Here is a 15770-nt window from a genome sequence, read left to right on the forward strand (position 1 = left end):
GAGGCAACCGGGCAAATTGTTGAATTTGTAGGGTAAGTTTTTCTGTGCCAGGAGTGTTGAGTGTTTCGTGGAATATTCCCCTAGTAGTGTGAGTAAAATGATTGTAATAGTGAAAGCCTAGTTAGCTTGGTTGGTAGCGCGTCTGCCTTGTAAGTGCTAGGCCGCGGATTCGATTCCCGCCCGGGGCGGATTTTATCCTGAAGGGATAAGGTTCGTACCTCGGAACGGCTGGCTTTCTTCCATTCTGTCTTTCTTCGATTTCGGGACGATAAGGTAAGTGTTAGTAAGAGCCCGTTTGGGTAGGTACTGTAATGTGCCTCGACATAACACAGTATTACATTCGAGTTCCATTGCAACTGTGTAGGTAAAACTTGGCCGTGTGGTAATCTAGACTCTAGAGCTCTTTGCTCACAGTAAAGACCCGGACTCATAAAGCTAAGTAGGCAGTTATGGTAGTATGTTTTATGGCAAGGTAGTATTACTGTTAAAGCACGTCATGCCAGGCATTAGAGCCGGGTATTGCTATTATTTATGAGTGAGTGTCATTGACTTTATTAATTTCAGCGAGAGGAATTCTGTGCTTTTTATTGGCGGATAGTTTATCGTGCTCTTTTTGAGCTTTCGTCTAAAAACAGAGCATAGAGCATCGAGCGCGTAAAGGGAAGGGACGAGTTCAGACGCATTGAGCGAAGGGCAAAAAGCTCTGCTTTTTTGTTCTTTGCTCTCCGCCCCATTCTGTTTTGAGCCTTACACGGTATCGCGGTACTTGTCCTGGTAGTCCAGTTAGATAAACTGTTTGGCTTAGAGGTCACTTGAGGAAACTTTATTACTTATTACACTTAAGTGGTACTTGGTGTAGTAGGTAACTAACGTGGTGGACTTGGGATCTAAAGTTTAGTGGTTCGAGTCCAAGTCAAGTCATGAAACTTATCCAGGTGTAGGTATAAATGGGGGACCGCTATTGTGACAAGCAATTAAGTATGCCTAACTCTATTAAAATTCCTTTTATTACTTTCTATTACCCTTACGTATAGGGAACCTATACAGGGTAATGAGAAAGTATTGCGATCGGTCCAATTTTTTTTTCTCCATTTTCTCACATTATCATTGAAACTTGGGTTTTGGTTTGTTTCAGATGTGTCGAGGCGAGTCCATCTCGAAGCTGTGATGTGCTTGTGACGAAAGCGGCCTTTTTTGGCCCTTTTCTCTCGAATTTGAAAAGTAATGATTAAAGGAAAAATACCATTAAAAATTACATACATTTGCTAAGTAGCTTGATTTCTTTGTTTCTGAATCCTGGACAAAGGGACTTTTCAACTTTATTCCAGCAACAGACTATTCCAACCTGATAAAAAAAGGTTATGTTTCATCCAAATTTAATTAAACGTTCTCTTTTCTCCTCAGGAACAAAACGGAAATACACAAAGCGACGGAAAACGACGTCCACGGGTCCTTCGAGTTCGGGCAAGATCGGGTCCGAGGTGAGCCGACCGGTGCGCCCCAAGCGAACCTCGAGTACGCCGAACTGGAATCATCTCCTATTGGACGACGAGGAGCAGGAATTCCAATCGTCCTAATTGTGGTTTGAGTTCGAGGAAAATGACGACTGGGGCTTTAGTTAGGGAGCTATACTTATAACTGTAGGGTATGCTTATTGGGGCTTTAGTTAGGGAGCTATACTGGCAACTGTAGGGTATGCTTATTGGGGCTTTAGTTAGGGAGCTATACTTACAACTGTAGGGTATGCTTATTGGGGCTTTAATTAGGGAGCTATACTTACAACTGTAGGGTATGCTTATTGGGGCTTTAATTGGGGAGCTATACTTACAACTGTAGGGTATGCTTATTGGGGCTTTAGTTAGGGAGCTATACTGGCAACTGTTGGGTATGCTTATTGGGGCTTTAGTTAGGGAGCTATACTTACAACTGTAGGGTATGCTTATTGGGGCTCTAATTAGGGAGCTATACTGGCAACTCTTGGGTATGCTTATTGGGGCTTTAGTTAGGGAGCTATACTGGCAACTGTAGGGTATGCTTATTGGGGCTTTAGTTAGGGAGCTATACTGGCCACTGTTGGGTATGCTTATTGGAGCTTTAGTTAGGGAGCTATACTGGCAACTGTAGGGTATGCTTATTGGGGCTTTAGTTAGGGAGCTATACTGGCAACTGTAGGGTATGCTTAATTATGGCTGTTCATAAAACATTTTTAAATGATAAAATTATGTAAAAAAAAATGACCTCGCTGGGATTCGAACCCCCACCCATCACACTTATCATCACAGTAGAGGAGTAAAAATACACACATCCAACCGCTCGGCCACTAAGACATTTGAGATCCTGACGCACAAAACATCTTTATTAATCAACTCGATCGAAAAGTTTGAAATTTTCCCCTAAAAGTCACTTTTTCCTCCCTAGCGGGGCTCCCTTTGGTGCTAAGTTTTCCTCGTTTATCGACGGGCGGTCGACTATGTTTGGACAGACCTTTATACCTACCCAACAAACTAACCTTTCCTCTCTCTACAGATGCTCAGTCACCGAAGCACCAGCCGGATCTGTTACCCCCCACATCGGGTGATGGTACCTCCCCACTCACCTCTCCTCCCCTCAGCTCGGCTGATATTCCCCTGGAACCCAAGCGAAGATCCCTGGCATCCAGAACGGTAACCGTATCCGAATCTTCCAGCCGTGAGGAACAGGTGCGGTGTACTTCCCCTGAGTCTATGGACGAGGTAATAATCAAGTTACATTGTATTTTTAATTTCTTATTATTATTAATCTGGCTGGGGGACGTTAAACAGGGAGTAGACCAGCTTAGTCTAGCCGGGCGACTTTAAATAGGGAGTATACCAGCCTGAATTTCCCTTGCTAAAGAAATAGCAAAGGTTGAATGTGAAGGGCATCCACGCGTAAAATTTGTAGCCAAAACCAAATGTCAGCCCAAAGCAATCACCCTAGTTCGAAACAAGGGTCAGAGAGGATGATGAAAAACGCCGAACAAATAAACACAACTTTGGTGCTCACTGCAGCATTGTAGGATTTTCCCAATATCTCAATAATCCTAAAAACCAATGTTTACCTAGCCAGCCTAGTTAGCTTAGTTGGTAGTGCGTCTGCCTTGTAAGCGCTAGGCCGCGGGTTCGATTCCTGCCTTTGAGTAGTTTTTTCCTGTGGTAAAATATTGGCCGAAGTTAGATCCAGATAACCTGGGATTTTCCGCTAGCATTTTGCCTTATTTAAATATTATTGTACAAAAATTAGTAGGTAAAAAATACAAATATTATGCTCTTGCTGAAAAGAGTTGAATGATAGAAAGATCAATGATTATGCTTTCCAAAAACACGGCTGTTCACAAGCTGAACCTACTAATGAGGAATTTTGGAATTTATGAGACTTCACTCAGTCAGGTGACCGCCGAACCCACCTTAGAGTAAAGTTAGAAATAGATAAGGTAGTGAGTGAGTTGAAACGGCGTGGTCGATAGCCCAACCATTTCCAACTGCTTGACCTTGATTAATAAAGAAGAGAGGTATTTTCTAGCATGTCGAGTTTTCTGAAGATCAAATTCCATGTCTGGGCTGTCATTTGAACCCACGCTCTTTTCCAAGTGAACATCTAAAGTAGTCGTGTAAAGCTATGTTCAGATTGTTCAGGGTGAATCAAGTTGTCTCCGTAGTAGTGGTCAAGCTCGCCAGGTAAACAGGAGGGCGTGGGTTCAATCCCAGCTGATGTATGCTAATTTATCCCCAACATTATTTGAGAAACTCACGGTGGATTTCACCAATATTTTTTCAGCTCCTAGAAGGCCTGTTAAGCTAAGAACCTGTTAAGTTCTCTTTGATTTGTATGGGCTAATAGGGCTTATTAAGCTAACAGGCTGTTAGGAGCTAAAAAGAAGGTTCGTGAAACCCACCCTCAGCTTTTGTAAATTCAAAATTTTGCTCACTCCCTGTTTTTCTCTCTTTTCCATTCCAGGACAAGGAGGAGGGAGAGTTCGTACGATATTGACAACATTGTAATTCCGTACAGTGTTGCCGCCACGACACGGGTCGAAGTTTTACAGTACAAGGAAATTCCGACGCCGAAGTAAGTAACCGGGTTTGGGTTCAGACCATCTACCTACCTACCCTGTAGATTCGTGAAGATTAGCACACTTATGGGCCCTTTGGTACCTACACCTAAGCCTGTATGCTTTTTGTGTGTGATGTTAAGAAACCTGTGTAGTGTAAGGTGATAAAATTGAATAAAAAGCTAGCTTACCTTATATTTTCAAAACATTTGTGATTAAATTTAAATCTAATATATAAAAATAAATAAGGAATAATGACAAATTGGAAAATAACACATTCTAGATTGGACTTTTTAAAAACTTTGCCTTTTCGGATAGCAAAATCCAGTCTACAAGTAGTTGTTAAATCAATTTCGTGTAGTAAGCCCTATGATTAGATTCAAGTTGTGTTTACACATTGACCAAAGCGATATGATGCTTTGTATTTCGTCACTACCTCTGAGGACTTATGTACAATGTACATAGATATTGTAGTTTGGAATTTTAGGAAAGAAATTGTCGAGTCTACAGAGCTGTACACTCGTGCTCATAAGTTACAATGACAAGTAGAACAAAATCTACATTAATATTGTCCAATGATTAGATTCAAGTTGTGTTTACACATTGACCAAAGCGAAATGATGCTTTGTATTTCGTCACTACCTCTGAGGACTGATATTATGTACTTTTACTGAAGTTCAAAATTTTAGGAAAGAAACTAAGTAATCTTTCAGAGTTACAGATAGACCTCTAGTTAAAAATCATTCTTTTGTCCAATGATTAGATTCAAGTTGTGTTTACACATTGACCAAAGCGAAATGATGCTTTGTATTTCGTCACTACCTCTGAGGACTGATATTATGTACTTTTACTAAAGTTCAAAATTTTAGGAAAGAAACTAAGTAATCTTACGTAGTTACAATATCTATCTTAGGAGCAAGAGCTAAATTGTCCTATGATTACAATCAAGTTGTGTTTACATATTGACCAAAGCGATATGATGCTTTGTATTTCGTCACTACCTCTGAGGACTGATATTATGTACTTTTACTGAAGTTCAAAATTTTAGGAAAGAAACTAAGTAATCTTTCAGAGTTACAGATAGACCTCTAGTTAAAAATCATTCTTTTGTCCTATGATTAGATTCAAGTTGTGTTTACACATTGACCAAAGCGATATGATGCTTTGTATTTCGTCACTACCTCTGAGGACTAATGTGCGTAAATGTACTCTGTGTATGTATGCAGTTATGCACTTGAAAATCAATCATTAAAAAATGTAAATGCAATTTCTTTGTGTTATTATGTCACAACTTTGGTGCTCACTGCAGCATTGTAGGATTTTTCCCAATAAGTATCTCAATAATCCTAACAACCAATGTTTACCTACCATGCTGGCACCGGTCGCTATGCGCATTTACATGTCATAGCTACTCATTTTCCTCACGAGGCTGAGTGGGCCCCGCAACAGCCAGTCACGGGATCAATCATTTGCATGATACAAATTTCTTGACCCCGCCGGGAATCGAACCCGGATCTCCCGCGTGCAAGGCGAGTGCAGTGACCACTACACCATGGGAGCTGACTAAAGAAGTATTATTATTATGATTATTATTATTATTATTATTATTATTATTATTATTATTATTATTATTATTATTATTATTATTATTATTATTATTATTATTATTATTATTATTATTATTATTATTATTATTATTATTATTATTATTATTATTATTATTATTATTATTATTATTATTATTATTATTATTATTATTATTATTATTATTATTATTATTATTATTATTATTATTATTATTATTATTATTATTATTATTATTATTATTATTATTATTATTATTAGGAAGAGGTGGAGGATATCTCGGATGAAACCCTGATGAGGAGGCACGAAAAGTACGAGCTGGAGGAGAGGAAGAAGTTCCGATCTTACGTGCTACCTGGGTATAATATCAGCAGGCGGGCCCATAAGCGGACAGACAGTCGGGCCGAGAGCAGTGGTGCCAATACACCCGGTAAGTATCTGATGTCTAGCCCAGGAGTAACGCGCTTGCTTGAAAAAGTTGCCGGGTTCGATCCCCAGTATGAAATAAATAATTTGTACTCTCATTTTGATTACACATTTTAACAGATCTTACGTGCTACCTGGGTATAATATCAGCAGGCGGGCCCATAAGCGGACTGACAGTCGGGCCGAGAGCAGTGGTGCCAATACACCCGGTAAGTACCTATCTGATGTCTAGCCCAGTGGTAACGCGCTTGCTTGAAAAAGTTGCCGGGTTCGATCCCCAGTATGAAATAAATAATTTGTACTCTCATTTTGATTACACATTTTAACTTTTGAGTCCACCAAACCTCCCCCATCCGAGCGGTATAACCATCGTAACAGCAAGGTCTTCGAGTACTGAGTCTACCCTGGAGAGAACCTATAGACATAGTCTAAACAAATCCAAACAAGCCCCATGGATCTTGGTCTTTGTTCCATCCTTTGTCCCATGGATCTTGTACTTTGACTAGAGTGTGGACCTTTGAGTCTACCAAACCTCTTACTTCCGATTCATACAACCACACATAATTCAACGGGTAGTTTAGACGTATAATATCTCTAGTACTTCCAAATAATATCTCTAAATACTTCCATAATATCTCTGAATACTTCCAAATGAATATAGACGGAACCAGAAAGCAAGGTAGACCACGACTGAGATGGAATGATCAAATCAACAAAGATATCATCAAAAGAAATCAAAATGCCAGTCTCAATTTGAACGGGTAGTTTAGACGTATAATATCTCTAGTAGTGCGGTCAAACTTTCTTGACTTAGCGGGTTGTTTGTTTGACTTAATTTTGTTTGACAGTGACAAAAAAAAACAAGCTGGGTCCGTCCCTCCGGGAATTTTTTAGCCCGTAGTTTATTCGATCGTGATTAGAGAAAATCAGTACCTATGTATTTAACGGGTAGTTTAGACGTATAATGTCTCTAGTAGTGCGGTCAAACTTTCTTGACTTAGCGGGTTGTTTGTTTGACTTAATTTTGTTTGACAGTGACAAAAAAAAACAAGCTGGCCAGTCTCATTGAAAACCAACAAAAATTTAATGATAGAATAGTGGAGAGGTTTTGTGAATAGTCGACCTGTTCCACCAAACAGAACGACTGAGGATACGTATGTAATATCTCTAGTAGTGCGGTCAAACTTTCTTGACTTAGCGGGTTGGAGCGCTACCGCGCTCCTTAATTTTGTTTGACAGCGACAAAAAAAGGAAAGTTTGACAGCGCTACTAGAGATATTGCAAATATTTCAACGGGTTACTTTCTTGTGTTCTCGTGTTGACTCGGAATCTGATGATTGACATACTACAGGCCTACAGGATGGGTATGCTACGACACTGACCATATGCAGCAGTTGCTTCATTCTGACGAAACAAAATGAAAACGGCGAAACAGCCATCTTAAAAAAAGGACCATTCTCACTTTGACCTCTTCCCCCCAACCAAAATAGGTATCTCTTGTTTTACCAACTAACCTTCAGGTGTGTCCACACGTAGTCAACCGGCCATCGATCGATGTCTACTGACACGTCCACACTGCCTCGACAACATAGATTTTCCTCGTTTATCGACGGGCGGTCGACTATGTTTGGACTCACCTTTATACCTACTCAACAAACTAACCGTTCCTCTCTCTACAGATGCTCAGTCACCGAAGCACCAGCCGGACCTGTTACCCCCCACATCGGGTGATGGTACCTCCCCACTCACCTCTCCTCCCCTCAGCTCGGCTGATATTCCCCTGGAACCCAAGCGAAGATCCCTGGCATCCAGAACGGTAACCGTATCCGAATCTTCCAGCCGTGAGGAACAGGTGCGGTGTACTTCCCCTGAGTCTATGGACGAGGTAATAATCAAGTTACATTGTATTTTTAATTTATTATTATTATTCTGGCTGGGGGACGTTAAACAGGGAGTAGACCAGCTTAGTCTAGCCGGGCGACTTTAAAGAGGGAGTATACCAGCCTGAATTTCCCTTGCTAAAGAAACAGCAAAGGCTGCGTGCGAAGGGCATCCACGTGTAAAATTTGTAGCCAAAACCAAATGTCAGCCCAAAGCAATCACCCTAGTTCGAAACAAGGGTCAGAGAGGATGATGAAAAACGCCGACCCCGTCTGTACACAGGAAAAGGCAAAGAAGGAGAAGATTTCAGAAATTCACCACATAGTAATGGAGGAGCTCTAAGGGTTAGGTTGTTATTTTATCGGCTTTAGCTTTCGCCGAATGGTGATAGCAGAATAAAGAAAAGATATCTTTTTACTTTTTGTATCAGCTATACATCGCACTGGTGTGATAGTCTCTAGCCATGTTTACCTCTGCTTACCTTAAGGTTAGGTGGTAGAGACCGCCTCAGGCGTTAAACTTGTCTAGTGAGTACTTTCCATCCCATAATGTTCTAATTCGACTCTTTCGTTCCCCCTCACTCCCCAGGTATCCCCCTACTCTCCTCTTCAGTTCCCGCTGTCTGACGAGCAGTACGCACACCTACTCAAGGACATGCCCCCCGGACATCCCACTATGGAGAACAGGAACTATTCGTACGAGGACCATCCTCCCCCGCCACCCACACCCACTCCTACCCTCTCCACACAGGTGAGTTGAGACGAAGCCTTGGCTACTCATTTTCCTCACGAGGCTGAGTGGGCCCCGCAACAGCCAGTCACGGAATCAATCATTTGCATGATTCAAATTTCTTGACCCCGCCGGGAATCGAACCCGGGTCTCCCGCGTGCAACGCGAGCGCAATGACCACTACGCCATGGGAGCTGAAAAATAATTGAATAATAATCTAGCTCAACAAAATAGAAGAAAGAAAAATAGTGATGATACCTTTGTATAAATTTTATAAATTAAAAAATGTAGAAATTTACTATGAACAAGTTGTGACACAGATTTTTAACTGGAAATACGAGTAGATGAGCATGGGCACAATGAGAAACGTCCAATTTCTATTCATAATCACGATCAACGTGCTGCTGGTTTTGTTCGAAATATTCATGAACTATTTTTAACTGGAAATACGAGTAAATGAGCATGGGCACAATGAGAAACGTCCAATTTCTATTCATAATCACGATCAACGTGCTGCTGGTTTTGTTCGAAATATTCATGAACTACAATGGAAGAGCAGAACCTTCAAGATCAGTGCGAAACTCCTTTGTGTCAATCTCCTCATTTTGGCTCCGACAGTACAAATTTCAAATCACATTCCTTTGCCTGCAAGTCCTTCTGTATCATGGCTCGATGAAGTGGCTGACATTCGTCATTCCCCTGTGCCTTCTCATTCTCACCGACCAAACCAACTACCTGGTTGTCGCCTTCATTGTAGTTTTGCCTCTCATTATCTTTTCCATCACCAAATTCAAACTGTTCCCCAACACGAAAGTGTCCAACTATTTGATCAAACAAAACCAGAGCGACTGCCTCTCATTATCTTTTCCATCACCAAATTCAAACTGTTCCCCAACACGAAAGTGTCCAACTATTTGATCAAACAAAACCAGAGCGAATGCTCTGCTCCCTGTAAGTTTGCTAGACAGAATAAGCATTCAAAAAACGGGGCGGCCGATCAATAGACACGGCTAATGATTCCGGCCTGTTGTCTTAGTTCATTGTGTTTTGTGCATTGAATGATTACAACTTGAGTGGATTTACTCAGCCTCGTGAGGATGATTGAGTAACTACTTAGCAGGTAACAATAAAGGGTTAAGTGGTAGGAAAAAGGGGAACAAAATAAAAAGAATGACATTCACGTAGAAATTTAGCTTGAAAGTTCTGTAGGAATTTAGCTTAAAGGTTCCCGTAGGAATTTAGCTTGAAAATATAGCTAGTGAGGAATATGAGGATTTGAGGATTATTAATAGCTAAAATGTATTTTATATATTGGAAACAGGTATTAACTTTCGTCCCTTTCTTTCCCTCCTCCAGGTATCAAGGCCAGACTCACCGGCCATCATGTCAGACTCGGGTGATTCTAGCGAGGACCCTAACGACCCAGAGTGGACCTTCGAGTCCACCAAACCTCCCCCATCCGAGCGGTATAACCATCGCAACAGCAAGGTCTTCGAGTACTGAGTCCTACCCTGGAGAGAACCTATAGACATAGTCTAAACAAATCCAAACAAGTCCCATGGATCTTGGTCTTTCCATCCTTTGTCCCATGGATCTTGTACTTTGACTAGAGTGTGGACCTTTGAGTCTACCAAACCTCTTACTTCCGATTCATACAACCATCGTAAACCATCTTTGGGAACTGTCGCGTAAACTCCTCAGACAACACTTCTTGAGTCGAAGTAGACCAAAAGCCTCCCGGACTCACGACCTTTATTGGTTTGCCGCTGAGATGTTTAGTTTGCTTGAGAGATTGATGCTTAGTAGTAAGCCAAGAGCTATGCAGTGATGGATTGTGGAGATGGATTAGTAAGCCAAGTTAAGAAAGGAGACTTTAAGCCAAGCAGTGCAGATTTGATTAGACGAATGGATTCAATCCAATCGAATTTTGTATGGTGTGTAAGACCAAGTTTCTGAAGAAAACAAAATTGAAATTGGTAAGCACAGTCAATGGGGAAAGTTATATTCTCTGTTAGCTTAGACGGAATCAACATTCTTGCAAAAATCCTTTACCGTGTAAACCTCAGAACTCGTAAGATCAAGCTAACCTCGTTTGCTGTGCATACCAACCTAAAGCTTTTAATGAAACCCATTTGTTGACAGAATATGTACAAACAAGTTCGTGTACAAATAATGTAACTATATTTAATTTTTCCATACAAAGTACAATATTTTTGTAATCTTGATAAAAGAGAAGCTCGTGAATTGGTTTGGCACGAGCTTTAATTATGATTATAATTAACACATCTTGAATTTGTTGGCAGTAAAGATCGCCAAATGAAGTAGACCAAAAGCCTCCCGGACTCACGACCTTTATTGGTTTGCCGCTGAGATGTTTAGTCTGCTTGAGAGATTGATGCTTAGTACAACCATCTTTGGGAACTGACTCTAAACCTGCTCAGACCAACAATTCTCGAGAGTCAAGTAAGAGCAAAATCCTCCCAGCCTAGCGACCTTTACTGGTTTGCCGCTGAGATGTTTAGTCTGCTTGAGAGATTGATGCTTAGTACTAAGCCAAGAGCTATGCAGTGATGGAATGTGGAGATGGATTAATAAGCCAAGTTAAGAAAGGAGACTTTAAGCCAAGCAGTGCAGATTTGATTAGGCGAATGGATTCAATCCAATCGAATTTTGGGTACAACCATCTTTGGGAACTGACTCTAAACCTGCTCAGACCAACAATTCTTGAGAGTCAAGTAAGAGCAAAATCCTCCCAGCCTAGCGACCTTTACTGGTTTGCCGCTGAGATGTTTAGTTTGCTTGAGAGATTGATGCTTAGTAGTAAGCCAAGAGCTATGCAGTGTGGAGATGGATTAGTAAGCCAAGTTAAGAAAGGAGACATTAAGCCAAGCAGTACAGATTTGATTAAGCGAATGGATTCAATCCAATCGAATTTTGTATAGTGTGTAAGACCAAGTTTCTGAAGAAAACAAAATTGAAATTGGTAAGCACAGTCAATGGGGAAAGTTTAATTCTCTGTTAGCTTAGACGGAATCAACATTCTTGCAAAAATCCTTACCGTGTAAACCTCAGAACTCGTAAGATCAAGCTAACCTCGTTTGCTGTGCATACCAACCTAAAGCTTTTGATGAAACCCATTTGTATTTTGTATAGTGTGTAAGACCAAGTTTCTGAAGAAAACAAGAAAATTGAAATTGGTAAGCACAGTCAATGGGGAAAGTTTAATTCTCTGTTAGCTTAGACGGAATCAACATTGTTGCAAAAATCCTTTACCGTGTAAACCTCAGAACTCGTAAGATCAAGCTAACCTCGTTTGCTGTGCATACCAACCTAAAGCTTTTGATGAAACCCATTTGTTGACAGAATATGTACAAACAAGTTCGTGTACAAATAATGTAACTTTATTTAATTTTTCCATACAAAGTACAATATTTTTGTAATCTTTATGAAAGAGAAGCTCGTGAATTGGTTTGGCACGAGCTTTAATTATGATTATAATTAACACATCTTGAATTTGTTGGCAGTAAAGATCGCCATGAATGATCTTGCGTATTTTATTTGTTTTAACTATTTATATCAAACTTGCAACCCTAGATTCGAGAGGTCGCCATAAAGGGGAATTTAGACGAACGTGTATTAAGGTAACATGTCAAGTTTCCAACTTCCCCAATATAATGTCACCCATCCATTTATTGGCCTTTCTCGGCGTAGCTTAACATAGGTGACGCTAAAATCGGTCTTAAATGATCGACTGAAGTGTTATCTAAACCTTTCTCGCTTTGAGTTCATAGGTCGTCGCGACAAATTTCGAGATCAGAGCTCATTTGTGTGAGAAAATGTGAAAAAAATCCCGCAAAAACCAGTTTTTTTGGTTTTTTGGCTTTATGGTTTTCTGGACAAAATTTGCACCACCATTTTCGTGTTCCTGGTAAAAAGACCTTTAATTTGATATATAGGTTGACCAGGTTTGGATAAGTCCTTCTATGGGAACAGACAGACAGACTGACAGACACACAGACGACACCGAAGCGAATACAATAGTCCGTCCCTTATACCTTTTTATTACTATTGTAATAATAAAGGAAGGACGAACTAAAAAGGAAAGTCTGACAGCGCTACTAGAGATATTGCAAATATTTCAACGGGTTACTTTCTTGTGTTCTCGTGTTGACTCAGAATCTGATGATTGACATACTACAGGCCTACAGGATGGTTATGCTACGACACTGACCTGAACATATGCAGCAGTTGCTTCATTCTGACGAAACAAAATGAAAACGGCGAAAAAGTCATCATAAAAAAAGGACCATTCTCACTTTGACCTCTTCCCCCCAACCAAAATAGGTATCCCTTATTTTACCAACTAACCTTCAGGTGTGTCCACACGTAGTCAACCGGCCATCGATCGATGTCTACTGACACGTCCACACTGCCTCGACAACCCATATGCAGCAGTTGCTTCATTCTGACGAAACAAAATGAAAACGGCGAAACAGTCATCTTAAAAAAAGGACCATTCTCACTTTGACCTCTCCCCCCCCAACCAAAATAGGTATCCCTTGTTTTACCAACTAACCTTCAGGTGTGTCCACACGTAGTCAACCGGCCATCGATCGATGTCTACTGACACGTCCACACTGCCTCGACAACATAGATTTTCCTCGTTTATCGACGGGCGGTCGACTATGTTTGGACTCACCTTTATACCTACTCAACAAACTAACCGTTCCTCTCTCTACAGATGCTCAGTCACCGAAGCACCAGCCGGACCTGTTACCCCCCACATCGGGTGATGGTACCTCCCCACTCACCTCTCCTCCCCTCAGCTCGGCTGATATCCCCCTGGAACCCAAGAGAAGATCCCTGGCATCCAGAACGGTAACCGTATCCGAATCTTCTAGCCGTGAGGAACAGGTGCGGTGTACTTCCCCTGAGTCTATGGACGAGGTAATAATCAAGTTACATTGTATTTTTAATTTCTTATTATACCATAAAGGGGAATTTAGACGAACGTGTATTAAGGTAACATGTCAGTTTCCAACTTCCATGTGTATTGTTCGTTCAAATTTAATAGCTAACCGAATCTCAAGTTCGAGTGGTACGTCATTCCATGATGGTTTGAACTACAATAGATTTGATAGGTTTTGACGTAATGCAAGTGATGGTTTAAACCAGGCATGTCAAACTGGCGGCCCGCGGGCCGCATGCGGCCCGCCTGGTCAAATTGTGCGGCTCATGTGTATTGTTTGTTCAAATTTAATAGCTGAACCGAATCTCAAGTCCGAGTGGTACGTCATTCCATGATGGTTTGAACTACAATAGTTTTGACGTAATGCAAGTGATACTTTAAACTGTACCACAATAGATTTAACCATTACTTTAATGAACCTCTCCTCTTGGATCATGGGTAACTATGAGTACTATCTAGACTGCTAGAATCTTAGAGTCTACTAATGAAATTACGACGATTATTCATGCGCCAAGTCCATGATTTTCTTAATGTCAACTCTTTTTAAAATTTGTTTCCTCCTAGATGTTTTCCTTTGGTATATTTTGTATGTTTTTATTACTTTCTATTATTTTTTCCTAGAAAAAAAAGTCTCATATATTGGGGCGAGTGTACATATTTATTTGGTTATGTTTGTTTCCTGTGTCATTTTATTTTTGTACCCCCCTTTATCACACATGTTAGCGGTCAGGAGCGGTCGATAACATCACACATATTAGCGGTCGATAAAATAAACCATTTTAGCGATCCGTATTATCGACCGCGCCTGATTAAATATCTCCTCACTAGGGCGATGTAAAAATCGACCCTTCCATGTGTATTTGCATGTTTATTCCTATGTAAATAATTTTCCATTCTGTATGTTGGTATGAGACAAGTTGGTAATTTCTTTTTATATCAAACCATTTTAGCGATCCGTATTATCGACCGCGCCTGATTAAATATCTCCTCACTGGGGCGATGTAAAAATCGACCCCTCCATGGGTATTTGCATGTTTATTCCTATGTAAATAATTTTCCATTCTGTATGTTGGTATGAGACAAGTTGGTAATTTCTTTTTATATTTGTTTCTGTTGATTCATACGCTGGTGTAACCAATAAGATTTTTGTCTTTTCTCCAAGTAAAAAGTACAACCTGGAGACCTCAAATATGTACGAAAATGTACTTCACTATCCAACTATACATGTAAGTACAATGGTACTTGCAGTGCAACTTTTATAAAATACTTGTTACAGTTTAATGTTATTCTCACAAGGCAGGTGTGTTTGTATTGTAGGAGGCACGGTTAGCCCAGTGGTATCGCGCTCGCTTGCCATGCGCAACTGTTCATGTAAGTGTTGTAAAGTTGTACAATGGTACTTGCAGTGCAACTTTTATAAAATACTTGCTACAGTTTAATGTTATTCTCACAAGGCAGGTGTGTTTGTATTGTAGGAGGCACGGTTAGCCCAGTGGTATCGCGCTCGCTTGCCATGCAGAAGATCCCGTGTTCGATTTCCACCATCCAAAAAAAAAAATGTCTCATAATTCGATTTCAAAGGCAGGGTTCATATGGGTTTACACAATATGAAGAGAGATTTCCTTGATTGGTTACACTAGTGCCCTGTGTAATGTGTATAGGATTTGTGTTATTTTCTTAGCTTTTGTAGAGAGATACAAAATGTTACTTTACTGTTTTCATATTATTTAGGTGTTATTGTACCATGTAGCAGTGTGTAGATAATACTTGTTACAGTTTAATTTTGTTTTTGGATTCACTCAAGGCAGAAGATAATCAAGGAATCTTTTGGTCATTAATAACCCCAAAATCTATGATGGGTGTTGTGCAAAAATAATAATAATAATAATAATAATAATAATTTTCGATTTCCACCATCAACAAAAAAATTGTCTCATAATTCGATTTCAAAGGCAGGGTTCATATGGGTTTACACAATATGAAGAGCGATTTCCTTGATTGGTTACACTAGTGCCCTGTGTAATGTGTATAGGATTTGTGTTATTTTCTTAGCTTTTGTAGAGAGGTACAAAATGTTACTTTACTGTTTTTATATTATTTAGGTGTTATTGT

General features: G+C 40.2%; 1 protein-coding gene and 1 long non-coding RNA gene across 8 annotated transcripts in view; both read left to right on the top strand.

Annotated features, from left to right (window-relative positions):
• Positions 1-10796, top strand: part of LOC103513856 (KAT8 regulatory NSL complex subunit 1) — a 76763-nt gene extending 65967 nt beyond the window's left edge. For 5 of the 7 annotated variants that reach the window (XM_026826953.1, XM_026826951.1, XM_008478705.3 and 2 more), the window contains 4 exons: positions 5921-6083; positions 7759-7964; positions 8549-8710; positions 10046-10796. In XM_026826953.1, the coding sequence (XP_026682754.1) occupies positions 5921-6083; positions 7759-7964; positions 8549-8710; positions 10046-10192 (678 nt within the window). In that variant the 3' untranslated portion in view covers positions 10193-10796. Of the gene's footprint in view, positions 1-5914; positions 6084-7758; positions 7965-8548; positions 8711-10045 lie in introns of all 7 variants that reach the window. The other 2 variants (XM_026826956.1, XM_026826955.1) reach the window with 1 other exon arrangement.
• Positions 10797-11827: 1031 nt separating this feature from the next.
• On the top strand, positions 11828-13848 carry LOC113469341. The gene is made up of 2 exons (XR_003392794.1): positions 11828-12330; positions 13712-13848. It is a non-coding gene; the product is annotated as an uncharacterized LOC113469341 (long non-coding RNA).
• Positions 13849-15770: the final 1922 nt, after the last annotated feature.

Source organism: Diaphorina citri, unplaced genomic scaffold (genome assembly GCF_000475195.1).
Source record: "Diaphorina citri unplaced genomic scaffold, Diaci psyllid genome assembly version 1.1 scaffold1038, whole genome shotgun sequence".
Taxonomy (NCBI): Eukaryota; Metazoa; Arthropoda; class Insecta; order Hemiptera; family Psyllidae; genus Diaphorina; species Diaphorina citri.